This window comes from Mustela lutreola, chromosome 10 (genome assembly GCF_030435805.1).
Source record: "Mustela lutreola isolate mMusLut2 chromosome 10, mMusLut2.pri, whole genome shotgun sequence".
Taxonomy (NCBI): Eukaryota; Metazoa; Chordata; class Mammalia; order Carnivora; family Mustelidae; genus Mustela; species Mustela lutreola.
Window position 1 is genome coordinate 110,202,876 of NC_081299.1, and position 21,627 is coordinate 110,224,502.

Below are 21,627 nucleotides of genomic sequence, written 5' to 3' on the forward strand. Positions count from 1 at the left end.
CCTTGGTATAGCGCACTGGTGCACTGGATAGAGACATCAGGGGCAACTCGCACGTGTCGGGTAGTGAGATCATAGAATCAGCCTTAGTCGGCTGGCGCGCTAGAACAGCTGAAATGGTTTATAGATCATTTTTGCCAATCCTGCTTTTTAGGTGCGGAGTTACTTAAAAGGCGAGCGTCAGATACAGAAATTAAGTGGGAAGACCGTCATGTGGGTTTGTGATAACGGCTGGAATGGGAATCTGAGTTTATCAGCCAGATTTTACAGTTGGGAGAACTAAACCAGATGTAAGTGCCTGTTTAAATACTGAAGTCTTTCCCTGGTATATGTTTTAAGAATTGTAAAGGCGGTGACCTAATATGTTCCTCATTGCATAATCTAAGCGGCGCAAACAGGAATTTGAGGGAAACACCGGATTTTTTTTTTTTTTTTTTTTTTGAGATGTGGGCTTAGGTATTCTAAAACCCAAAAAGCAAAACAAACTTCCACAAAGCATAGAGAAGTAAAACGGTGCAAAAATAGGAGAAAGTTGTCTTCAGCTGTTCTTCAGATCTCTTTCGTACGCAGGCATAGGACTGAAAAGTGAAAACCATCCTCTAAAGCCCCCAAACAGGTGAAACTATTGGGTAGCCTGAAATGGAACATTTTGATTGGCTAAGAACACATTTACTCTGCTAGCCACTAAGGAAGTATGAGCCGATGCTTTATCTATGTGGACTCCACCCCCTATGACGACATTGTTGGAAATTAACCAATAAAAATGCAGGCGTGTACGAGCCTTCATTTGCATACAGGCTCTATAAGTAGCGCGTAACCAAGCCCTTCGAAAATAGTCCGGATCGTTCCTGGCGTGTGGTGTTTCTTCTTGCAAAAATGCCTGATCCAGCAAAGTCGGCTCCTGCTCCCAAGAAAGGCTCTAAGAAAGCTGTTACCAAAGTGCAGAAGAAGGACGGCAAGAAGCGCAAGCGCAGCCGTAAGGAGAGCTATTCCGTTTACGTGTATAAAGTGTTGAAGCAGGTGCACCCGGACACCGGCATCTCGTCCAAGGCCATGGGCATCATGAACTCCTTCGTCAACGACATCTTTGAGCGCATCGCCGGCGAGGCCTCCCGCTTGGCGCATTACAACAAGCGCTCCACCATCACGTCGCGGGAGATCCAGACGGCCGTGCGCCTGCTGCTGCCCGGCGAGCTGGCCAAGCACGCCGTGTCCGAGGGCACCAAGGCGGTCACCAAGTACACCAGCTCGAAGTAAGGGCACGTAAAGGACGCAATAGAACAGCTACTTGACCCAAACGGCTCTTTTCAGAGCCACTTAATTTGTCACAGAAAGTGGCTGTAAACACCTGCTTGAAGATTGGCTTTTGGTTAGGCAGGGTGGGCCTGTAAACTCGAGAACATTTGGGTTTGGGGCTAGGTTGGGACCGTGGTAAAGATTACCGGGGCTCTTAAAATCTGGAGCCTGCGTGTGGTGGTGTCCCCTAGTGGCACGACTCTTACTGGTAAGGAAAAACTAGTTGCCAAAATGGTCTCTACCTTGTTCTACGGAGTTCGCGATGGAAGCTTAGATACAGGTGAGTGAGCAAGCAGGTTTGCTATAGTTTAAAGTTGTTTTGTTTTTGGTGGGGGGTGCTGTTTTACTTTTCTGTCTAAATGTCAACCCAAAGGTTTCTAAGTGAGCTGGAATTTGTTTTTCTTAGCGTACCCGTGGAAGTCCCTCCATTCCCCACTGCCTTAATGTTCTATTCGTAAACGTTTCTCGGTGTCTGTCAAGAACGATGAGCAATAAAGCAATATGCTTTAGTCTACTGACCTATGTGTAAGTTCCGACTTCGCACTCCTTACCTAACTTCCTCCTTAACCCAATCCTTCAGCCAGGTAAAAAATCTTGCCTTCCCACCCTTTGGATTTAGTCCCAGCCTGGAGACAAAGTCATCTCCTGGGGAGGGATGCTAACTGGCATTTAGTGGGTAAAGGTCAGGGATACCGATAATTCCAAAATGCATAGGGCAGCCCCCACAGCCAAGAGTTCATCACCTCTGCAACCCCAGTCCTTATGTGGCAGTTGGTAGACCCAGCGCCCAGACTTCCGTTACATCAGGATTTCTCATTTGGCTTAAATCTTCCTTCCACCCCACCATGTAGGTCAATGTTACTGCTTTTGGTGAAAGCTGAGCAGAACACAGGTTTACTCTGATTACTTAACACTGCACAGGAAAATTACCTTATCCAGGGCAAGGAACTTGTTTTTCTGTAACAGCTTTCCTGGTTATAAGAACCACCTTGGTGCTTGTTAGATGGATTTCCAGGTGCCTGTCCTGGAACTTCCTGATAAAGCCAGGTTAAAGTGGGGACTGGGGAGTTAGGTGGTTTTTAGTGTTCTCTGGTGTATTTTTTTTTTTTAAGTTTGGGGTGCATGGTATGCAAAGGACACAACTAACCTATGGGATGAATTTCTAAAGACCCCTTAGATCAAAACTTGCATAATTCAAGACATCCCGACAGGCTGGTGAATGCCTTACCAAACCACAGGTACCCTTAAGGTGAAAGGAAAAATCATTTCCAGTTCATTTGGCAAGCTTTGAAATTAAGCCATTCTTGATCAATATTAAGGAATTTGCTTGACAAGTTTGTTTAAAATAAATTTATTTTAAACATTTTATTTTGTCAGAGAGCATAAGCAGGCAGAGAAGCAGGCTCCCCACTAAGCAAGGAGCCCGATTGGGGATTCGATAGCAGGACCCCAGGACCATGACCTGAGCCGAAGGCAGCTGCCCAACTGATAGCCACCCAGGCGTCCCATGAATTTTATTTATAATGTAAGAGTTCAAATTTACATCCACTTAAAATTACATAAAATGAGCTGTATATGATTTCTTTCCCTGGAAAATCAAGATTTTTCTGAGTCCTTTTCCCTGGCAAGAGGGATGACTCACTGAGAATTTTAATTTCCCAGTAAAAGAAAAGAAATTGTTATGCGGCACATTTTATAATTGGAAAAGTTAATAAGTGAAAAGGGCAGGGTGTCTGTGTTCTACTCTGTCAAGTTACCAGCCTCTCAGAGACCCCATCTGGTGTCCTCCCCTTGGATCTTGCAGGCTCTCCTCGCTGAGTGACCCATGTTTCTCATGGTCTTTAGAAGTTGTTAGAGCATTGTCAGCTGGCTCACCTAATCAAAAGTTATATCTTTAATTACTCATGACCAAAAGAGTAAGCCTCAGCCCCTTATCCTGAAACTAAAGGTCTTCTGCCATCTGGCCAAAACTTTCCCCTTCAGTTGCTTGTTTTCCTCCGATCTCTGGCAGAGCCAAAATGCAGTACCCACTGTCCTGTACTGCCTCTTCTCTTTCTTTGTGCCTTTGTTAGATGGTCCTTCTAAACTGTACTACTTTCTGTTGCTCTCACACTACTCATTGTCTGTCTGTCCGCTGGTACCGTTGCTCACATCTTGGTCCTCGAAGCCTTCCCATCCCATTCTAGGTCATAGGAAGTCTTTCTCCTTTTAACTCTTAAGGCTTTCTTTGTTCCTTGCACAATGAATTTTCAATTAACTATAGCCTTGTGAACTAGGTAGCCCCTTTTCCTTAGATTTTTTCCCTTGCTTCTACATGTTCTTGTTTGTCTTCTAATAGAAGACACGGTTTAATTTTTTAAGATTTTATTTATTCATTTGTTAGAGAGCACGCATAAGCAGAGGGAGAAGCAGACTCCCCGCTGAGCAAGGATCCTAATGCAGAACTCAAACCTAGGACCCTGGGATCACAACCTGAGCCGAAGGCAGCTGCTTAAAGGACTGAGCCACCCAGACGTCCCCAGGGTTTACTTTCTTAAAAAATTACTCCTTGGGGGGTGCCTGGGTGGCTCAGTGGGTTAAAGCCTCTGCCTTCAGCTCAGGTCATGATCCCAGGGTCCTGGGATCAAGTCCTGCATTGGGCTCTCTGCTCAGCAGGGAGCCTGCTTCCTCCTCCTCTCTCTCTCTCTCTCTCTCTCTCTCTCTGCCTGCCTCTATGCCTACTTGTGATCTCTGCCTGTCAAATAAATAAATAAAATCTTAAAAAAAAAATTACTCCTTGGGAATTTTCACAAAGGCTGTTCTAGTGTCCACTATAAAATAGCATCGTGGAGCACCTGGGTGCCTCAGTTGGTGCAGCAACTGACTTTTGGCTTCAGCTCAGGTCATTATCTCAGGGTCATGAGATCAAGCCCTGAGTTGGGCTCCCCACTCAGCTGCTGAGTCTGCTTGGGATTTTCTCACTCTCCTCCCTCTTCCTCTGCCCCTGTCGTGCTCTCTCTCAAATAAAATCTTAAAAAAATTTAAAACAAAAAACATCACAGGGAAAGTTTGTTGACTGATTGCCCAGACCAGAGGATCTAGAAAATTGGTCTGAAGGTGGTACATTCATGTACTCCAATAGGCTTTTTTTTTCTCCTCTTTTTCCTAATTTTCTTGCTCCTTTAACCTGAAACACTCATAATAATTACTGACCCAGTTAAAACAACTGTCGGAGATTAAAAACGCCTAAGAGGGGCAGAAAGAGTACTGCACTTGATTGCTTCCCTTTATTCACTGTATCTATATGACCAAAACAGTGGGATTCTACTGGAGCTTTTCCAGCCTAGTTTAGATGCTGCTTTTCCAGTGCTGCAAACAACCATGAGGAGGGGGATGCATTCCAAAAGATGAAAAAAGTATGTGGTATGAAGATAAGGAGCTTTAAATATCAGATCCAATGAGCATTGCAAATGGGCTTGGTCTGGGTTAGGTCAAGTGTCATTAAAGACTGGTTAGTCATTATTTCAACTACTGGGGAATGGATTGTGGAATCTGTATAAACTTACAAACATGACCGTTTACTTTGTCATAATTTGTAGACAAATGCCTCATTTTAAAACTGGGTGCATTTTCTCAAAGTGATCTAAGAGTCAAAATACTTAAATTCGATGACTATAATTCAAACACAGGACAACAGATGGGAAATAAGTTATATGATCTCCTTGAGGGGCATAAAGTAGGAGTTATGAAAGAATGTCAATCTTAGGGAACAAGACTGTTTTGGAGAATTACTAGATAGCGATTTTTTTCTACATTTCCTAACTATAGCTGAGCCATCATGATTTGGCAAAAATAGAAAACTTGATAAAAAAAAAAAAATTCTAGATCCCATATTGCAAACATAAACAGACTTTTGAAATATAAAATCAGGGTGTGTTTTCTTTTCATGCGTAATCAAAGAACTATATCAAACATATATTAGCAAAGCAATGAGATGGATAAAAAGATGTAACTACATCTCATAAAGGGATTATGCCAGAATAAAAATAATTACAACTCAAGGCAAAATGTGTTATTCCCAGAGGACGGGTAAGAAGGAAATATTATGAGTTAAGGAGAATGATAGGTTGCCTCTGGCTGAAGGGTTCAGGAACATTCCATGAGGAGAACTTACATGTGCCAGGTCCTATATGGGTGATGGGATATAGAGGTATCCTCCTTCCCAAGTCCATGAGGTTTCTCTGGAATACTGTTTGTAACCAATATATCAAGTGTCCTTTGGGAATTTTTTTAAGTTTTAGTTTTATCCAATTTTCTGTAACCTCTTTCAATTTTTTAATCATCTGATTTTGGTAGATGAAATTCTCCACCATTCTATACTCTGTGACTAGAGGTCATAATTCTGCACTCCTCTTCCCGCTTGTAACATTTCCCCAAACCCTGCTGAGGTTGCAACAGCTATGGTCCATAACCCAGTTGAGAAGCTTCACAGTGTAAGTTGTTGGATATTTATACCAACCTACACTGATTGAGAAGCAGTAAGAGGGTAAAAGAAAACTTTTGTTGCCTCTGCTACTCTCAATACTTCCAGCTACCAAATGTGCGGGTTCTCCACACCAAGCAATTCTGACCTTACCTCCCTGGATTTGGCACAGATACCACAGATTAAGGGCTCAGCCCCATAAGACCACCCCCTACTTCAGACACTACTCACAGTAGGGGGTCTCCAGGTTACCCAGGCTTCTGTCAGTCTTGGCTACAAATAAACGGTTCCCATTTTCCCCTCTTCAGGTTTGATCATTTGTTACGATGGCTCATGGAACCCTGGGGGACATGTTTACCAGTTTATTACAAAGGATATAGGAAAGGATACAGATGATGATCCAGATGAAGATGTACACAGGACAAGGGCAGAAGGGTCCCAAGTGCGGGAGCTTCTGTCCCTGTGGAGCTGTGGTGTCCACCCTCCTGAGATGTATGTGTGCACCAACCTGGAAGCTTTCCGAGCCCCATAGTTTGGGGATTTTTATGGAGGCTTTATCAAGTAGACATGATGGATTATTGGCTCAATCTCTATCCCATCTTCTCCCTGGAGGATGGCAGGGTTGGGGCTAAAAGCTTCTAATTATAGCTTGGCCTTTCTGGTGTCCAGCTTCCATCCTGAAGCTTCCTAGGAGCCCATAAAATCCAACTCTTTAGAACAAAAGACCCTTCCCATTACCAAGGAAATTCCAAGAGATTGAGGAGCTCTGTGTCAGAAACCAGGGGCAGAGACTAGATATAGATTTCTTATTATGTCACAGTCCACCCCTGGTCTCTAGTCAGGGACCCGTTACAGCAAACTGATTATAATAAAGTCAAAAAATACTGGCTGAGGGGCCCCTGGGTGGCTCAGGTGGTTGAGCGACCAACTTGGTCCGAACTCAGATTTTCATCTTGGGGTCACGTGTTCAGGCCCCACTGCATTGGGCTCCATGCTGGGCATGGAAGGTGAGTCTCAATCTTCCCACCTAAGAGCCATATGACCTTGGGAAAGTGTCTTTACTCCTCTGACTCTCAATTTCTTCCTCTGTAAAATGAGCAAAATAATGGAACCTACCTTACAGGTTTGTTATGATATTAAGTGAGATAATGTGTTGTGTGTGCTTCGTAGAGTACTTGGAACACGGTAAGTATTTGATCAGTGTTTCCTTATGATTGTAGTTAGGCGCTTCCTGCAGGTACCATTGTATCTCCGGAGCATTCTTCCTGTCCCAACAAGTATGGCTTTAAGAGATTTCTAGTGATTTGAGAGAGTCACCTTCATTTGCTTTTCTTTTTTTTTTTTTTTTATTTAAAGATTTTTATTTATTCTTCAGAGAGAGAGCGAGCACAGGCAGACAGAATGGCAGGCAGAGGCTGAGGGAGAAGCAGGCTCCCTGCTGAGCAAGGAGCCCGATGTGGGACTCCATCCCAGGATGCTGGGATCATGACCTGAGCTGAAGGCAGCTGCTTAACCAACTGAGCCACCCAGACATCCCTCACCTTCATTTTCTAAAACATCATCCAAGAAGGCAATTTCACAATTTACTGGTCAGGTCTTTGATTCTGTAGAAACTTCAAGTATCTGTCATGTGTCCTGAAGGAAAAAAATGAATTAGGATACAAAAGACCTTATTTATAGTGTCTGTTAGCAGTGCTCTATAAAGACCTATATTATCTGGCAAAAACCTTTTTTTTTTTTTTTTTTTTTAAAGTCAGATGAAGTTTGCAATACTTTGCATCGATTGTTCTCCAGAAAAATAAAATACTTTCCTTAAATACTTCTTTCCTATTTCTGATTTCTGAGTTGAAAGCTCTGGATTTTAAGGACTTAACACAGGAGCAAGGCAAGTGAATAAAAATGATTTAGGGCACATTATTAGGTACCACAGAGAAGGACACACCTTATAACCAAAAGGAGACCAAATAGGCAAATATTTGGAAAATGTTAAAATCAGGAATTTTAAAATGGGCTTGGTGGAGTCAGGTTGATGACTTATGACCTCAGCTTTGTTTTTGTAGGCAATGATGTTTGAGCCTTGTCTAACTTTTAGTTTCTACTTGGTAGATTCTAATTTTCAAATGCATTGAAGGAAAACTTGGACAAGAAGGAGTGTGAAATACAGCTCAGCTACACCACAGATACAACCCTGGGCAAAAGTTGTTCAGTGTTCTTAATATAACTCCCAGTCCTAGGGTTGGGCCTTGCACTACTTGAATTTCTTTCTGGAGATGTGTTTCATCTAGTTTGGCATGTCTAGACTCAAGGCCCACATTATAACACTAGAATAAGGAGAAAGAGAAAGACACACTTGTTAACCTAGATATAATAGGGTTACTTCCAACAAGTGAATATACTCTTGTTTCCTTAGGCTTCTGCACTCTACCTGCTACACTATCAAAAATGAGGAAAAGTTATTTCGCTTGTTGAAGTGTCTCTGTAGGGGACTTTTCCCCTGGTGTCTTTTTAAGTGTTTGAATTGTTCATAGTTTTTTGTTTGTTTTTTGTTTTTCACATTACTGTTAAGGGACTGGGCAACAGGATTATTCTTAAGTGAAAACTTTTTATCAGAAATAGCAACTATGTGTAGAGAACACCATTTTAGGATTAGCAGGAGAATTAAAGTTAGGTAAAACTTGAATTTCAATCCTTGGCCTACAGAAAAAAAACTAAGAAACTTTTCATAGTCTAAGGGAGGTGTATTTCATGGTATTAAGATTGTGGGATGTGTTTAGATGGGAAAGGGGCATAACAGATCAATCTTTCTGGATTAGTATATGCAAATCATTTCTAACGGGGAAAAGTGGGGTCTCAGGCATTGGCAGATCAAGTCGACTAAAACCTGTTGAGGATATAAAGGATCTCAAGAACATGGTTAACAAAATGAGTCATAACTATACTTACCCCCACACCATCTTGTATCCAAAGTAGAAAACATACATTTTGAATTCACATAAATACTGATAACAACTGACCATGTGAAAGATGACAAATGGAAGCTCAACAAGTGTTGAAAAACTTGAAAGTATATGAGACACATTAACTAATCCTAATGCAAGGACATAACTTAAAATATTCTTCTTGGGGCGCCTGGGTGGCTCAGTGGGTAAAAAGCCTCTGCCTGCAGCTCAGGTCATGATCCCAGGGTCCTGGGATCGAGTCCTGCATTGGGCTCTCTGCTCAGCTGGGAGACTGCTTCCTCCTCTCTCTCTGCCTGCCTCTCTGCCTACTTGTGATTTCTGTCCATCAAAATAAATAAACAAAATCTTTTAAAAAAAATTCTTCTTGATCTATACTGTTAGGAAAAAGCACAAGGACTAAAGAGGACGTAAAAATAAAAATTATATACTTTTTGGTATACAATAATAATAACAGATAGCACTTATATGTAGAGATCAGAGGAAAATTCATAGCTTTAAAATGCATTTATGAGATAATGAGAACTATTAAAAATAATGAAGTAAACTTTTAACATAACACCAAATAAAGGAACACCAAAACAGGAGGGAAGTAGAGTATAAATTAGGGCTGAAGCAGAAATGAATAGATCTTACTTCCTCACTCCCCCAAAAGAGAATCAATTAAGCCAAAATCTGGTTCATTGAGAGAAAGTTAAAGGGTTAATCCTTTGGTAATTTAATATTGAAAGGGAAAAAGTACACTACTATACCAGCAACATCAAATACAGAAGATATTTTAAATGATATGTGTATTTTAGTACATGGATTTGCAAATGCAGACAAAACATTTAGTTTTTAATATAAGTGATCCAAGCTGCCTTAAGAAAGGTAGAATGACTGAATAAAAATAGCTGAAGGAGAAAATGAAAAAATAGGCGAAGACCTATCCTTAGGTCCACCAGGTCCAGAGAGTTTCACCAGACATTGAGGGAAGAGACAATATTTATATAAACAGATCAAGATAATGGAAAAAAGATTAAAATCCACATGCAATTATTATGAGGCAAAGAAAGCAACAGATCCTATTAAGTTTAAGTAAACTAAGTGTGCCTGGGTGGTGTGGTTGGTTAAGCATTCTAACTCTTGGTTTTGGTTCAAGTCATTATCTCAGGGTTGTGAGATCCAGCCCAGCATCAGGCTCTATGCTCCACACGGAGTCTGCTTAAGACTCTCTCTCCCTCTGCTCCTGCCTCCCACTCTCTGTCTCTAAAATAAATAAGTCTTTAAAAAAAGAAAGAAAGAAAAGATTAAGTGAAATAAGCCTTGCAGAGCAATAAAAGAGTGTTTGGTAAGGAAAACGAATCCATAGAAGTTAGATATTATGGGCCACAATATAGATTTCAAAGTGGAATGAAGAGTAATTGGGGGACGCCTGGGTGGCTCAGTTGGTTAAGCAGCTGCCTTCGGCTCAGATCATGATCCCAGCGTCCTGGGATGGAGTCCCACATCGGGCTCCTTGCTCAGTGGGGAGCCTGCTTCTCCCTCTGCCTCTGCCTGCCATTCTGTCTGCCTGTGCTCGCTCTCTCCCCTTCTCTCTCTCTGATAAATAAATAAAATCTTTAAAAAAAAAAAAAAAGAGTAATTGGAATAAAAAGCCGGGAGCTGTTAGGTACACGGTTAGAATTTGAATTCTAGTGTGTTGGACCCAAAGCCTGTGAAATGTCAAGATGCGACTGAATTCAAGTTAGGAAATTACTATTTTCTAAAATACATATGGTACTTACAAACCTGTTGCAAATGTCTAGTTCTTCTCTTTCAGGCATTTTCCTGCCCTTTCGGAAGAAATGGTCTTCAAAGTCACAGCCAGACTCCAGAGCTGATTCCCCAGAGATCAAAATTATCTCCTGACCAAGAACCACATTTGGAGAATTTATTTTTTCAAAATGTGTAAACCAATTATTTTGAGTCTTTCTTAGACATATTCTGTCTCCATTAACTCGCTCATCGTGTTTGGGAAACTTCTCCTTTAACACATGGTCCCTCTTCACAATTTATTTTCTTTTTAAAGATTTTAATTATTTATTTGTGAGAGAGAGAGAGAGAGAGAGAGAGAACACACGTGCACACAAGCCCAGGCAGGCAGAGGTGGAGGAAGAAACAGGCTTCCAGCTGAGCAAGGAGCCCAATGTGGGACTCTATCCCAGGACTCTGGGATCATAACCTAAGCCGAAGTCAGGTGCTTAACTGACTGAGCCACTCAGGCATCCCTTCACAACTTATTCTTAAGTGGAGGAGGTAAGGAGTAACATGTACTTTATGTGGTATGGAGATGAAATGGGGAAGGCAGAAAGATGAGCTTCTCACCCTCTAGGGATTTGGACCCTACAATTAGAAACAAACCTAGAAATAAGGAATAAAGTAAGGACAGCAAACAATTTTATTGGCTCCTATTTGACTGCCAGTGTGCGTTCAAAGGAAGTCTATACCTAAAAGACCTTTGGAGGTCCAGATTTTCAACTGACTAGAATTTTTTTTTTTAACATCCTGTTTCCCATTGCCAAGCTTAATAGACAGTTCTCTTAGGGTCTTTCAGTTTTTAAATTATCCTAACAATGAGATTGGTAATAATCATTTCTTAAGATTTTAACAATACTGTTTATAATAACTTACAAAAAAACCACCTTGGAACAAATCTAATGGAAAGATGAACAAAACTTCTAGGGAGAAAATCATAACATTTTTGAGAGAGATTAGCAAGGATATAAATAAATGGAGAGTTATACCATGTTCATGAATTGGAAAGTCAGGTATGTATACATATGTATGTATATGTATGTATACAATGATGTCCGTATCCCTCCTTCACTCTCACTCCCCAAATCTACATAGTTAATGCAATCCCACTCCAAATCCAGTAGTCTTCTCAGGAGAATTTGACATAGTTTATTACTGGGTTTGTTTGAGGCCTTTCTTCTTTTCTGTTTTTCTATTTCACTAGCTATTCCTTGTCAACATCCTCTGTTGCCAATGCTTTTATACAACCTTTAAAATTTGGTGCATCCCAGGGTTCAGCCTTAGATCCTTTTCTGTTCTCTATCTGTGCTTTCCGCTTACATTGTCTCTTCTAATCCCATGGCTCTAAATGCCATATATATATATATATATATATATATATGATGATTCTCAAATTTTTTTTAATATTTTATTTATTTATTTGACAGAGAGAGATCACAAGCAGGCAGAGAGGCAGGCAGAGGGAGAGGAGGAAGCAGGCTCCCCGCTGAGCAGAGAGCCCAATGCGGGACTCTATCCCAGGACTCTGAGATCATGACCCGAGCCGAAGGCAGCAGCCCAACCCACTGAGCCACCCAGGCGCCCCTGATTCTCAAATTTTATCTCTACTTCAAAGTTGTTCTCTGAACTCCACTGCTTTTTCAACAGTTAAACAGGAATCTTGATATGTCCAATACAAAACTTTTGCTTCTTGCTACTCCTCTCTCCTGTTACACCAACTTGCTCTTTCGTAGTTCCTGGTCCCAGTCAGTGGAATGAGTTTATTGCTCAGGCCCAAATCTAGAAGTTGTTTCTGGTTCCCTTTTTCCCCACATTCACTACATCTAATCAAATCAGCACGTGTTCTGGGCACTTCTAAACACCTCCGCTGCTCCCTCTAAGTCCAAACTACCATTGTCTGTCACCTGGATTCCTAATTGGTTTCCATGCTTCCATTGTTGTCCAACCCTTGCTGCCCATGGGCTCTGTCTCCAACTGGCCTGGTGGCAGTGAGGACTGCTGGTCCCCTTCCAGCCAACTGCCAGCTATGCCTCCATTCCATCTGGTTTTCAGGTCTGGCTATCTTTGGCTTCTGGGGTGGAGGTGGGGTGATTCCTAAATCCAGAGGCTCTAGGGTTTCTCCCAACTGTGCGGTAGCCAGGAAAGACCTAGAATAGACCCAACTCTTCCCACTTTACCCCAAACCAGTCCATATGCCCTGAGGTTTCCTTCTCAGGCTAGTAACACAAATGGGCCTGAACTCCTTTAGAACCTGGAATGAGTTTAGGGCTTTCCCTTTGGAGCCTGGAAGATGAAAAACTGAACCACCCTTCTCATAGCCAATTGCCTGTTCTGCTGTGATTGTCTCCTCTGGGATGTTGTGCTTAGTTCTGCAAGCCCTAGAGATTACAGAATGTGCCCGAGCGCCGTGATAGGTCCAGCAGGTTTTTGGGTATTGTCCCTGAGGAGTCTCAAAGCTATGAAAGAACATCCTCCCTCCCTCCCTCCCTCAGCATCTACCACCCTCCTCCCTGCCACCTGCACTAATCCCTCCGGGGCCTTGTACTCAGTCCTGGAAGCTCTGATCACCCGGGATAGGACCGGCTTTGGGAGAAGCCACGTGATATCCGAAGGCATTTCAGAGCGGCCCCTGAAGAGCCTACGGGCTCCCTGCCCACTGCCCAGCTGGTTCTGCAGGCCCGGGGCCCCTTCCTGGCTCTGATGGTGGTGGAACCGGTAGGGAAGTCATCTGTGTTTGAATGAACTGCCGTCATTCACTCCTAACCTGCTCCTTCCCCGCGGCCGTCTCCTCCAGCCACCTTTCCACTGGGTCTCCCGGCAGGTCAGCGCCCGTCCCCTTCCGTGGTCTCCCAGTCATAGTCCTCCTCTCCGTGGGGTGGCGCCACCGCCGGGTCTGCGAGCAGGAGGGTCGGCCCCGGGCCGGCCTAGAGACGGATTTTTCAGCTCCGTACTTCCGGGAGGCTGCCCGCGAACCCGCACTTTTTGGTTTCCCGCCGTACTTCCTGCGGCTGGAGACCGGGCGCAGTGGGGAATCGGGCTGTCACATTTGCCACCCCCGAACTGGTAACTACTTCGGAGTTTGGGAGGCCGCCCACGAATTGGGTGCTTTTCTGGGTACTGGGACGAATGGGACACGCACGACTGCTTACTCTCCTCTCCCCATCGGCCGCCGCGGCCGCCGACACATCCCAAAGGCCGTTTCTCGCAGCTGCAGGCTCTGGGGAAGATGTCTCACCGGGTTTGGGGGAAGATTGCGAAGAGCGGGAGGCGAGCTAAGGTGGCAGTGTGCACGGGTGGCCACAGGGTGGAGCCAGCGGCCCGCTGCGAGACTTTTTCGGCGCACAAGTTCTCCGGGCAGTGCCACAAACCGCCTAGGTCTTTTGATCCAGGAACTGGTTGTAGCCATTAATTAAACATAGAGCTTAAAAGAGTGTATTCGTGACCGCGAAAAGCTGAATGCAGTAGAATCTACTAACCGTGCCAGTTAGGAACAGAGAAATGGTTGATGAGCATATTTGCAGCCAAGTAAAAATGTGACCACGGATTTACAGTACCAGTACTTTTTTTTTTTTTTTTTTGAAAAATTAACGAAAAATTCTTCTAAATTGCTCAAGAAAGTTAAGAACACCAATTTACTTCCTGTACATTCCTTTTACTTGGAGGTGTAATGTTGATCTGTTAGAGGTAAAAGAAGTTTCATCTCTCTTTTTGAAATCAGGCAGAATACGCAAGTGAGAAACACTGAATCATGGGTGAATGAGTTGTCAATTCCTTCCTTTCCTTTACTTGGAATACTAAAAATGCAGGGAGACTGCTCTTGGAAACCAGGTGATAATTCCTAGCATGCTTTTCATAGATCTTAAATACTCCATGTTAGCATTTATGCTTTTTTACAGTATTTCCAGCTTCTTGCCTTATGCTTTCTTTAGGATTTTACATCCTCTTTGTGGTTGAATGGAGTTAGATTAACTAGGTCTGACCAGTAAGGTGGAAGTGGTGTGTGTCACTTCTGGGCTGGAGAATTTAATTCCTGGTTTGGGATGCTCCATGCTCTCTCAGCTCTGACACAACTGCTGGCAGTGTTCCCCAAAGTGCCACCTTAACAGCCTTCTCATTTGCCTCTGGTGTAACATGAATGAATGATAAACCTCTGTTGGTTTAAGGTGCTGAGATTAAGGAGTTGCTTGTTACCTTAACAAACCCTGGCCTCCTCTTACACAGCCTAATTCATAGATGAATGGGTCAGGTGTAGAGCATGTTTGTTGCCTAGATAAGATGCGGTTATTAATATTTCTTAACACTCTTTACCTTGTTCTCAGGACTCTCCCTCAAGAGCCAGGCTGTTTTTGTTGTGGTGGTGGTTGTGTTTTTTTGTTTTAAATAATAATAAGACGCAAGGTCTTTAAACGAAAGTTGTCATAAATTCTGCTTTACCTGTCTTTACAATATACCAGGATTCAGAACATCTCAGCATGGGCCAGAATATTTATTTCTAATTCCTAGCGTTGCCCTTAATGCCCATAAATATGAGACACAAAAACTACTACCTGTTTTGTCTCTGGTACACAGAAATTTTTTTATCCTCAGGGCAATAAATCATGATTAGTATGAGTAAGAGGTATGCCTTTCTTTTGCAGCCTGGGTGAAGGGTGAGTAGGTAGAAAAGCAAAACTGGGGGTGCCTGGGTGGTTCAGTGGGTTAAGCCTCTGCCTTCGGCTCAGGTCGTGATCCTGGGGTCCTGGGATCGAGCCCCGCCATCAGGCTCTCTGTTTGGCAGGGAGCCTGCTTCCCTTCCTCCCTCTGCCTGCCTCTCGGCCTACTTGTGATCTCTCTCTGTTAAATAAATAAATAAAATTTAAAAAAAAAAAAGAAAGAAAAGCAAAACTGGCTTAAAAAACATTTACAGTGACTGTGTTCTTAGGCACATAGTATAGTGTTCTCTTTTAAAAATATGGACGTCTTTAGAAGTGTTATTGGGACAAATGGGTTTTATAAGACTCCAAAGACTTTATAAATTTTGCAGTGGCGTACAAAGCACTCAGACTGAATCCTGGGAGCAGATGTTGGATAGAGTTTGAGGCGCAAGATGTTTTTTAAGGATGAACCCCTATAAAAGGAAGAGTGAAGAGGTAAGAGTGGGCAGTGGAAAAATCAGAGTGCAACGAAAGCCTGCTAGAGCCTTGACCATCCCGCTGAGGAGCTCTGGAGCAAATACTGCTCACAAGCATGGCCTGCTTTGGGCTGAAATGTCCTGTTCCGTTCAGGCAAGACATGCTGGGTACTCTGGGAAGGATATGACTTTGGAAGAGCTGTGGGGGGTCTCAGCAGATAACAGTTTGCCTTCTGCTGGGTTTTGCAATTCTTTCCCTTCTCTCCCTTTGGGCCACTTGCTCCCCACTTGGATCCAGTCATTTCTCTGTGTGTTTCCAGTACTGGATGGAATGAAAACAGTGAGCTCTTACCTAGGTAGGGACAAGTGTCAGGGACAGGGAACCCAACCACTGTAGGGAAACTGGAGGGCTGGGCACCCACCTGGACAAAATATGAGGTGGTGTACCAGGCCTTGACCAGACCGAGCACCAAGGCTGGGAGAACCAGCAGGTAGGCATCAATTTGCGGGACTCCCAACAACCTATTCCTGTCACAGCTACATGCCAGAAGTAACGGTAGACTGAAGTGCAAATTGTTCAAATGTTAGAGTAGGCAGTTAGGTTCTAACAGGATACCTGGAGGCCAGCAAAGAGGAAGTCATGGCTAGGATTGTGAATGTCAGAGGCCTGTCCCCACAGAGCCCGATGAGGGGCTCGATTTGAGGACCCTGAGATCACGACCTGAGCTGAAATTAACCATCTGAGCCCTGAGACCAGTATTATCTTGAAGTTAGTTAGTAATCATCCAGAAAATCAGAAGGGCAGAGTAAATCTCTGGAGGTAAGAGCTGGTGCTTCATGACATCACTACCCCTCTCCAGCTGAAGCCCCTTGCCCCTCTCCCTGCTAGGAGGTCTGGGTATAATTTATTAAGAAAGCCTCGGTTACATGGTCTTCCTGTGGGGTGGGGGAGTGGGACAGGCAAGCAGGACTCCTGGTATCTCTGGACACAGAGATGTTATGAGAAAGTCTCATAGGAAAGGGCAGAAGTCATACCCCCATCTGCCCTAGTCAGCATCTGCTGTGTTCTCTGCAAGCTGTGTGGATCTTCCCCGGCTTGTGTGCTGGAGAGAGAAGACACCAGATAACCACGTGGACTCCAGGAATGGGTGAGTGCTCCACCCATAGTCTCTGAGGAGCCGAAGGAAAGGAGCAAGTTTCCTTTCCTTCTTTTGGGTCTGCGTGCTTTTCTCGTCTCCCTGATCCATTCTCTCTTTATCTGCCTCCTTGTAACTCTCAGTCTGTCTCTTTCTCTGTCTTAATCTCTTGTACATAGGCACACACTTACCTTTTCACCCTGTCCCTAAAAATAATAATATTGTTCAAGCTACCTAGTAGGATAATCAGGTTAGACTGGACTTCCAAGTTTTTAAAGATTTCTTTAAAGTAGGTCCCACTTCAAATCATCCCTGATGACCCATTTTCCAAGTTTATCTCCACTTAAGTCAGCTCATTGTTTATTTTATTTCAGAGTTAATCAGATGTCATGAGAGTCACAGTTTTGATGTCTTTAAACTTTGGAATGGTTGCACCCCAGTGCTTGCACAGAGAAGAAGGGGAGGGACTGTCTGGGTCCGTGGGCACCGGCTGGGCCACTGCTACGGCCCTCCTTCCAGGGGCTTCTGGTATGTCCTTTCTTGCAGTGCTCTTGTTCATGACATTATGGCTCTTCTAAATACCTCTCTTCTTGAAGGCAGGAATTTACTCTTTTCTTTTGACCGGAGTCCAAAGAGACTTCTAAATTGTACTTTTTCTTTCTTTCCAGTTCCTTACATATAATCACACAGAAAATGGTGTCCACCAAAAACAGTATTCCCACTGCCAGATAGAAAAGAACGTGAAACCAAACAGGAGGTTGTGTCTGGAGACCTGAAAAAGTGACAAGGGGAAGAAATGCTAGTTAGAATGCAAAGTGATCTGGCTGAGTTATGTCTGGGAAGGAAGCCTGGCTGACACCTGGTATGCCGGTCCCCAGCAGAGACACAGGTAATTTCAGGGGGCAGGAAGGTGCTGCACCTGGGCTACGTGGTGTACAGTCCAGGGGCAAGCTCCTCATAAGAGCCTAACTGCCAGGGCCCTCAGTGGACTTACTTCCTAGTTTTGGACATAAAATCTATTTCTCTGCCATTTAATACTTGAAATGAATTTGGGTTGAAGATCAATTTTTCCCAGAGTCTTTGTTTTAGAGCTCAGTCTCCCTACCTCAGCCAGACAGATACTTGGGCAAGTATTTATGTGCAATCCACAAACTTCCTACCTCACCAGTCTACCATGTGAGCTCCTGGAAATAAGAACTGTACCCCCAGTGTCTTCATATCCCCACACCAATGACAATACACAAGAAGAATTCAATATATTGATTAGATTTGGGGAGTGGGGGGTAAAGTGAGGGGGAAAGAAAGAGAAGAGAAAATAGAAAATGAAGAAGGAAGGAAATAAAGGGGGAAAGGAAAGGGAATTTAATGAAGTTCATGAGAATAGCGAAGGTACAAATCAAAAGTGGAAAGGCCTGTTCATGGGTTTTTCCTGGCTGGGCGATGAAATCCCCTTAAACAGACCTCAGCCCTGAAGGAAGAAAGGGAGCATCTTCTCCATGTGCCTCCTCCTGTCAGTTCCCCTCATTCTCACCAAGCACCTGAAGCTCCAACTCAGGGCTGTGCTTGACCACGCTGCCATCTTCCGTGGTAGCCTCACACCAGTATAAGCCCGAATCTTCTCTCGTAGCAGTTAGTATCTGGTATTCAGAGGCTGTGTTCCTGCTCAGCAGGGTCTTGCTGCCCATGTAGAAGGAGAAATAAAGCTGCAAACCAGGTCTCTGTAGGAGCAACTTTGTTTCACAGCTCAGGTTGACCAGATGCCCCTCCAGGATGGGTGATGACAAAGATGCTTTTAGCACTGGGGCTGGAAATAGCTCTAAAGAAAAAGTTGATGGGGACAGGGTTGCCTGCTTCAGTGTTAAGGTGTTGTTGTTGTTTTAATTTTTATTTATTTATTTTTTAAGATTTTATTTATTTATTTGACAGAGATCACAGATAGGCAGAAAGACAGGCAGAGAGGAGGAAGCAGGCTCCCCGCCGAGCAGAGAGCCCGATGTGGGGCTTGATCCCAGGACATTGAAATCATGACCTGAGCTGAAGGCAGAGGCTTTAACCCACTGAGCCACGCAGGCGCCCTGTTGTTGTTTTTTAATAGGAGATATACCCACTTCCTCCTTGGGAAACCTGCACCTAGAAAATGCATCCGTAAGACAACTTTTCCCACTTCTAGCAGAGAGGCATTCCACATAGAAACCCTTATAATGGCCAGCTTCCTCATTTCCTGCTGTGGCCCTCCACACTGTCCAGGCTTCCCTGAATAGCCATATTATTATGTGACCATGCCTTTTGGTAGTGGTCCACCAGGAGTGGACACTGATCTACCCACTAGCCAGGTCACTGACTCATTATTTGTGTTACTACTTCAAAAGATAATCTGGGACAATCCTCTCTTTCCCATTAGGAATGATGAATTCTTTTTCAGACAGAAAAAAATTGCTGTAGTTAGTGAGTACTTAGATGAAAGAACCACAGTCTGGTCCACATGCAAGCTGGAACAGAGGAAGCTGCTTTAGTTAGCAGACATTCAGAAGTAGAACTAGAGAAGCCACATTGCCTCTCAGAAAGTATAACCAAGTCCTAATGTCTTCATGGCTTCTGTTTCTATGGAGCCTTTTTTTTTTTTTTTAAAGATTTTATTTATTTATTTGACAGAGAGAAATTACAAGTACACTGAGAGGCAGGCAGAGAGAGAGAGAGAGAAGGAAGCAGGCTCCCTGCTGAGCAAAGAGCCCAATGCGGGACTCAATCCCAGGACCCTGAGCTCATGACCTGAGCTGAAGGCAGAGGCTTAACCCACTGAGCCATTCAGGCACCCCCCATTGAGTTCTTTTCTAATAGCTCTCCTACCTCCCATGAGTGAATCTCTATTCCTTGCAACTAAAATAAAATTGATGAAATAGATCCTCACTATGCCCTGGCCTTCATGTTAGCTCCTGGGATTACTGAGGAGGTATTGTGGTTTATTGGAAAGAGGAACAGACTGAGGCCCAGATGACCTCAGTTCCAGTCCCAGCCTAGCCACTGGTCATTGCATGGCCTTCCATGAAACAGTGACTTCCCCGGGAACTTAAGTCTCTTCTTCACTTGCAAACTTAAGTGATGATTTATGATGGTCCTTAAAACTACAGCTTTGTGACTATTCAGATACATACCTTTTACAGTGATATTTACTCCTGCTGATTCAAAGCGTTGCTTTCCCATGGCTGAGCAGCGATAGATGCCATTGTGACTCAGGTTGGTTTTCAGAATGGTGAATTCAGAATTCCCAGTAGAAAATTTAAAGACCTTGCCATTTTGGTAGAAAAGCACATTGTATATCGTCTTATTCTTCCATCCATGACACCTCAAGGTCAGAGGTTCCCCTTCCGTGACAACTCTGCTAGAGACCTGGAGTAGTAGCCAATCTGGAAATTGTAGACCCAAAATGCGTCTATATAGTAGCAGAGGTAGAAGGAGGCTAGAACTGGGCCCTGGGGGGGTTTCTTATCTTTTTTTTTCTTTATAACATTTGAACCTCAGAGCTCTGCTGAGTTTGAGGTCTGTTGCCCATCCCTCAATTATCTTTAGCTCTACTGGGAAGAAAAGTAGTCTTTACTACTTATATTTTTATTTTATTTTTAAATTTTTTTACTTTTACTACTTTACTGCACACAGCCCCTTTTTATCTTCGGTTTCTATTTCAGAAGTTGGTTGGGATAAGAATAATTTACTGTATGTGGTAGGCAGTACTCTAAGATGACACCCCCCCCCCCCACCTCGTGAATCACACCCTTGCATAATCCCCATGTGTGTGGAACCGGAGACTTGCTTCTAATCAACAGGATATGACAAAGGGTATGGGATGTCTCTGTCATGATGATGTTGCATTATATGACTCTGTCTTAGCTGACTGGCCTGAGAGCCTCCCACTGGCCTTGAAGAAGTGAGCTACTCTGCTGGGAGGGGCCAAATGGCAGGGGCCTGCCTCCAGGAGTCAAGACTGGCCTCCAGCTCACAGCCAGCAAAAAGTCTAGGACCTCAGGCCAACTACATAAGGAAGTGAATTCTCAAGTCTACCAATGACCACGTGCGCTTGGAAGAACTATAGGAAGGAAGCTGTCATACCCTGATTGCGCCCCCTTCGGAGCACCCGGTGAAGCTGTGCAGAGACTCCTGACTCATGGAAAGACAACAAATGTTGTTTTAAGCTGTTGTGTTTGTGATAATTTGTTACACAGCAATAGAAGAAATGAATACACTCCAACTCTTAAGTTGTTAATGGGATCCCACATACTAAAACAAACACAGAGAATAGCAAACATGTCCAGATGATACATACTTCTAATATACTTCTAAACTGACAGGATACACGTATGTGCAGATCAGTGATCTAGTTGGTAAAAACGAGCTCCAAGTCCAAGGGGCCCTCCCTTTAGGTGTACACCTCTACACATAACAAAAATGCTTCCTTTCTCTTTCCCTGGGGCAGTGGGTTTGGCTAAATGAGGACCAGTATCTTAAATGACAAAAGAAGAGAAGGGACAGTAGTGCTTTTTCCTCCCTCCAGAACTTACCTAAGAATGGAAGGCAGGTATTCCAGTACTAGATGGAGCATGATTTTTATAGTTTTGGATGCTGCCATAGTGTTTCTAAATATAATGAATACTCTTCTCTCCCTTATTCCCATTTGCAACCAAGAGGTGCTCTACCAATAGACTATACTACCCAAACACAGACACCTTTGCTTTATACATCTACAAACACAGTGGTCGATTTTAACACCCCTCCATCCGAAACGGTCAAAAATACTAGTGATGATATATGAAATATTTGAATGACACAATTAATAGAGTTGGTTTTGTGGATTTATATAGAATGCTTAGCTTAGAGAAGATTCATACCTTCCCAACATAC

The 21,627-nt window shown here is 43.5% G+C and overlaps 2 protein-coding genes across 6 annotated transcripts in view; one reads left to right on the forward strand and one right to left on the reverse strand.

Annotated features, from left to right (window-relative positions):
- Positions 1 to 7: 7 nt before the first annotated feature.
- Positions 8 to 20,977, forward strand: LOC131809833 (histone H2B type 2-F-like). Of its 4 annotated transcripts, XR_009345312.1 has the most exons (3): positions 1,262 to 1,573; positions 10,514 to 17,623; positions 20,620 to 20,977. XR_009345312.1 is itself a non-coding variant. In XM_059137253.1 (2 exons), exons 1-2 carry the CDS (start codon positions 874 to 876, stop codon positions 10,600 to 10,602), a joined length of 480 nt encoding a protein of 159 aa, XP_058993236.1. In that variant the 5' UTR covers positions 8 to 873; the 3' UTR covers positions 10,603 to 10,671. The 4 variants fall into 4 exon arrangements, 2 of the variants coding, with proteins under 2 accessions (XP_058993236.1, XP_058993237.1); XM_059137253.1 differs by lacking the exons at positions 1,262 to 1,573; positions 20,620 to 20,977 and adding an exon at positions 8 to 1,250 and having other exon boundaries at positions 10,500 to 10,671; XR_009345311.1 differs by lacking the exon at positions 20,620 to 20,977 and having other exon boundaries at positions 103 to 1,573; positions 10,514 to 10,671.
- The window catches only part of FCGR1A (Fc gamma receptor Ia), a 23,898-nt gene continuing 19,353 nt past the window's right edge, over positions 17,083 to 21,627 (reverse strand). Inside the window, exons 5-7 of one of the 2 annotated variants that reach the window (XM_059137252.1) lie at positions 19,887 to 20,138; positions 18,266 to 18,550; positions 17,083 to 17,506 (exon numbers count right to left, since the gene is read on the reverse strand). In XM_059137252.1, coding sequence (XP_058993235.1) covers positions 17,298 to 17,506; positions 18,266 to 18,550; positions 19,887 to 20,138 — 746 coding nt within the window. In that variant the 3' untranslated portion in view covers positions 17,083 to 17,297. Of the gene's footprint in view, positions 17,507 to 18,195; positions 18,551 to 19,886; positions 20,139 to 21,627 lie in introns of both variants that reach the window. The other variant, XR_009345310.1, reaches the window with a different exon arrangement.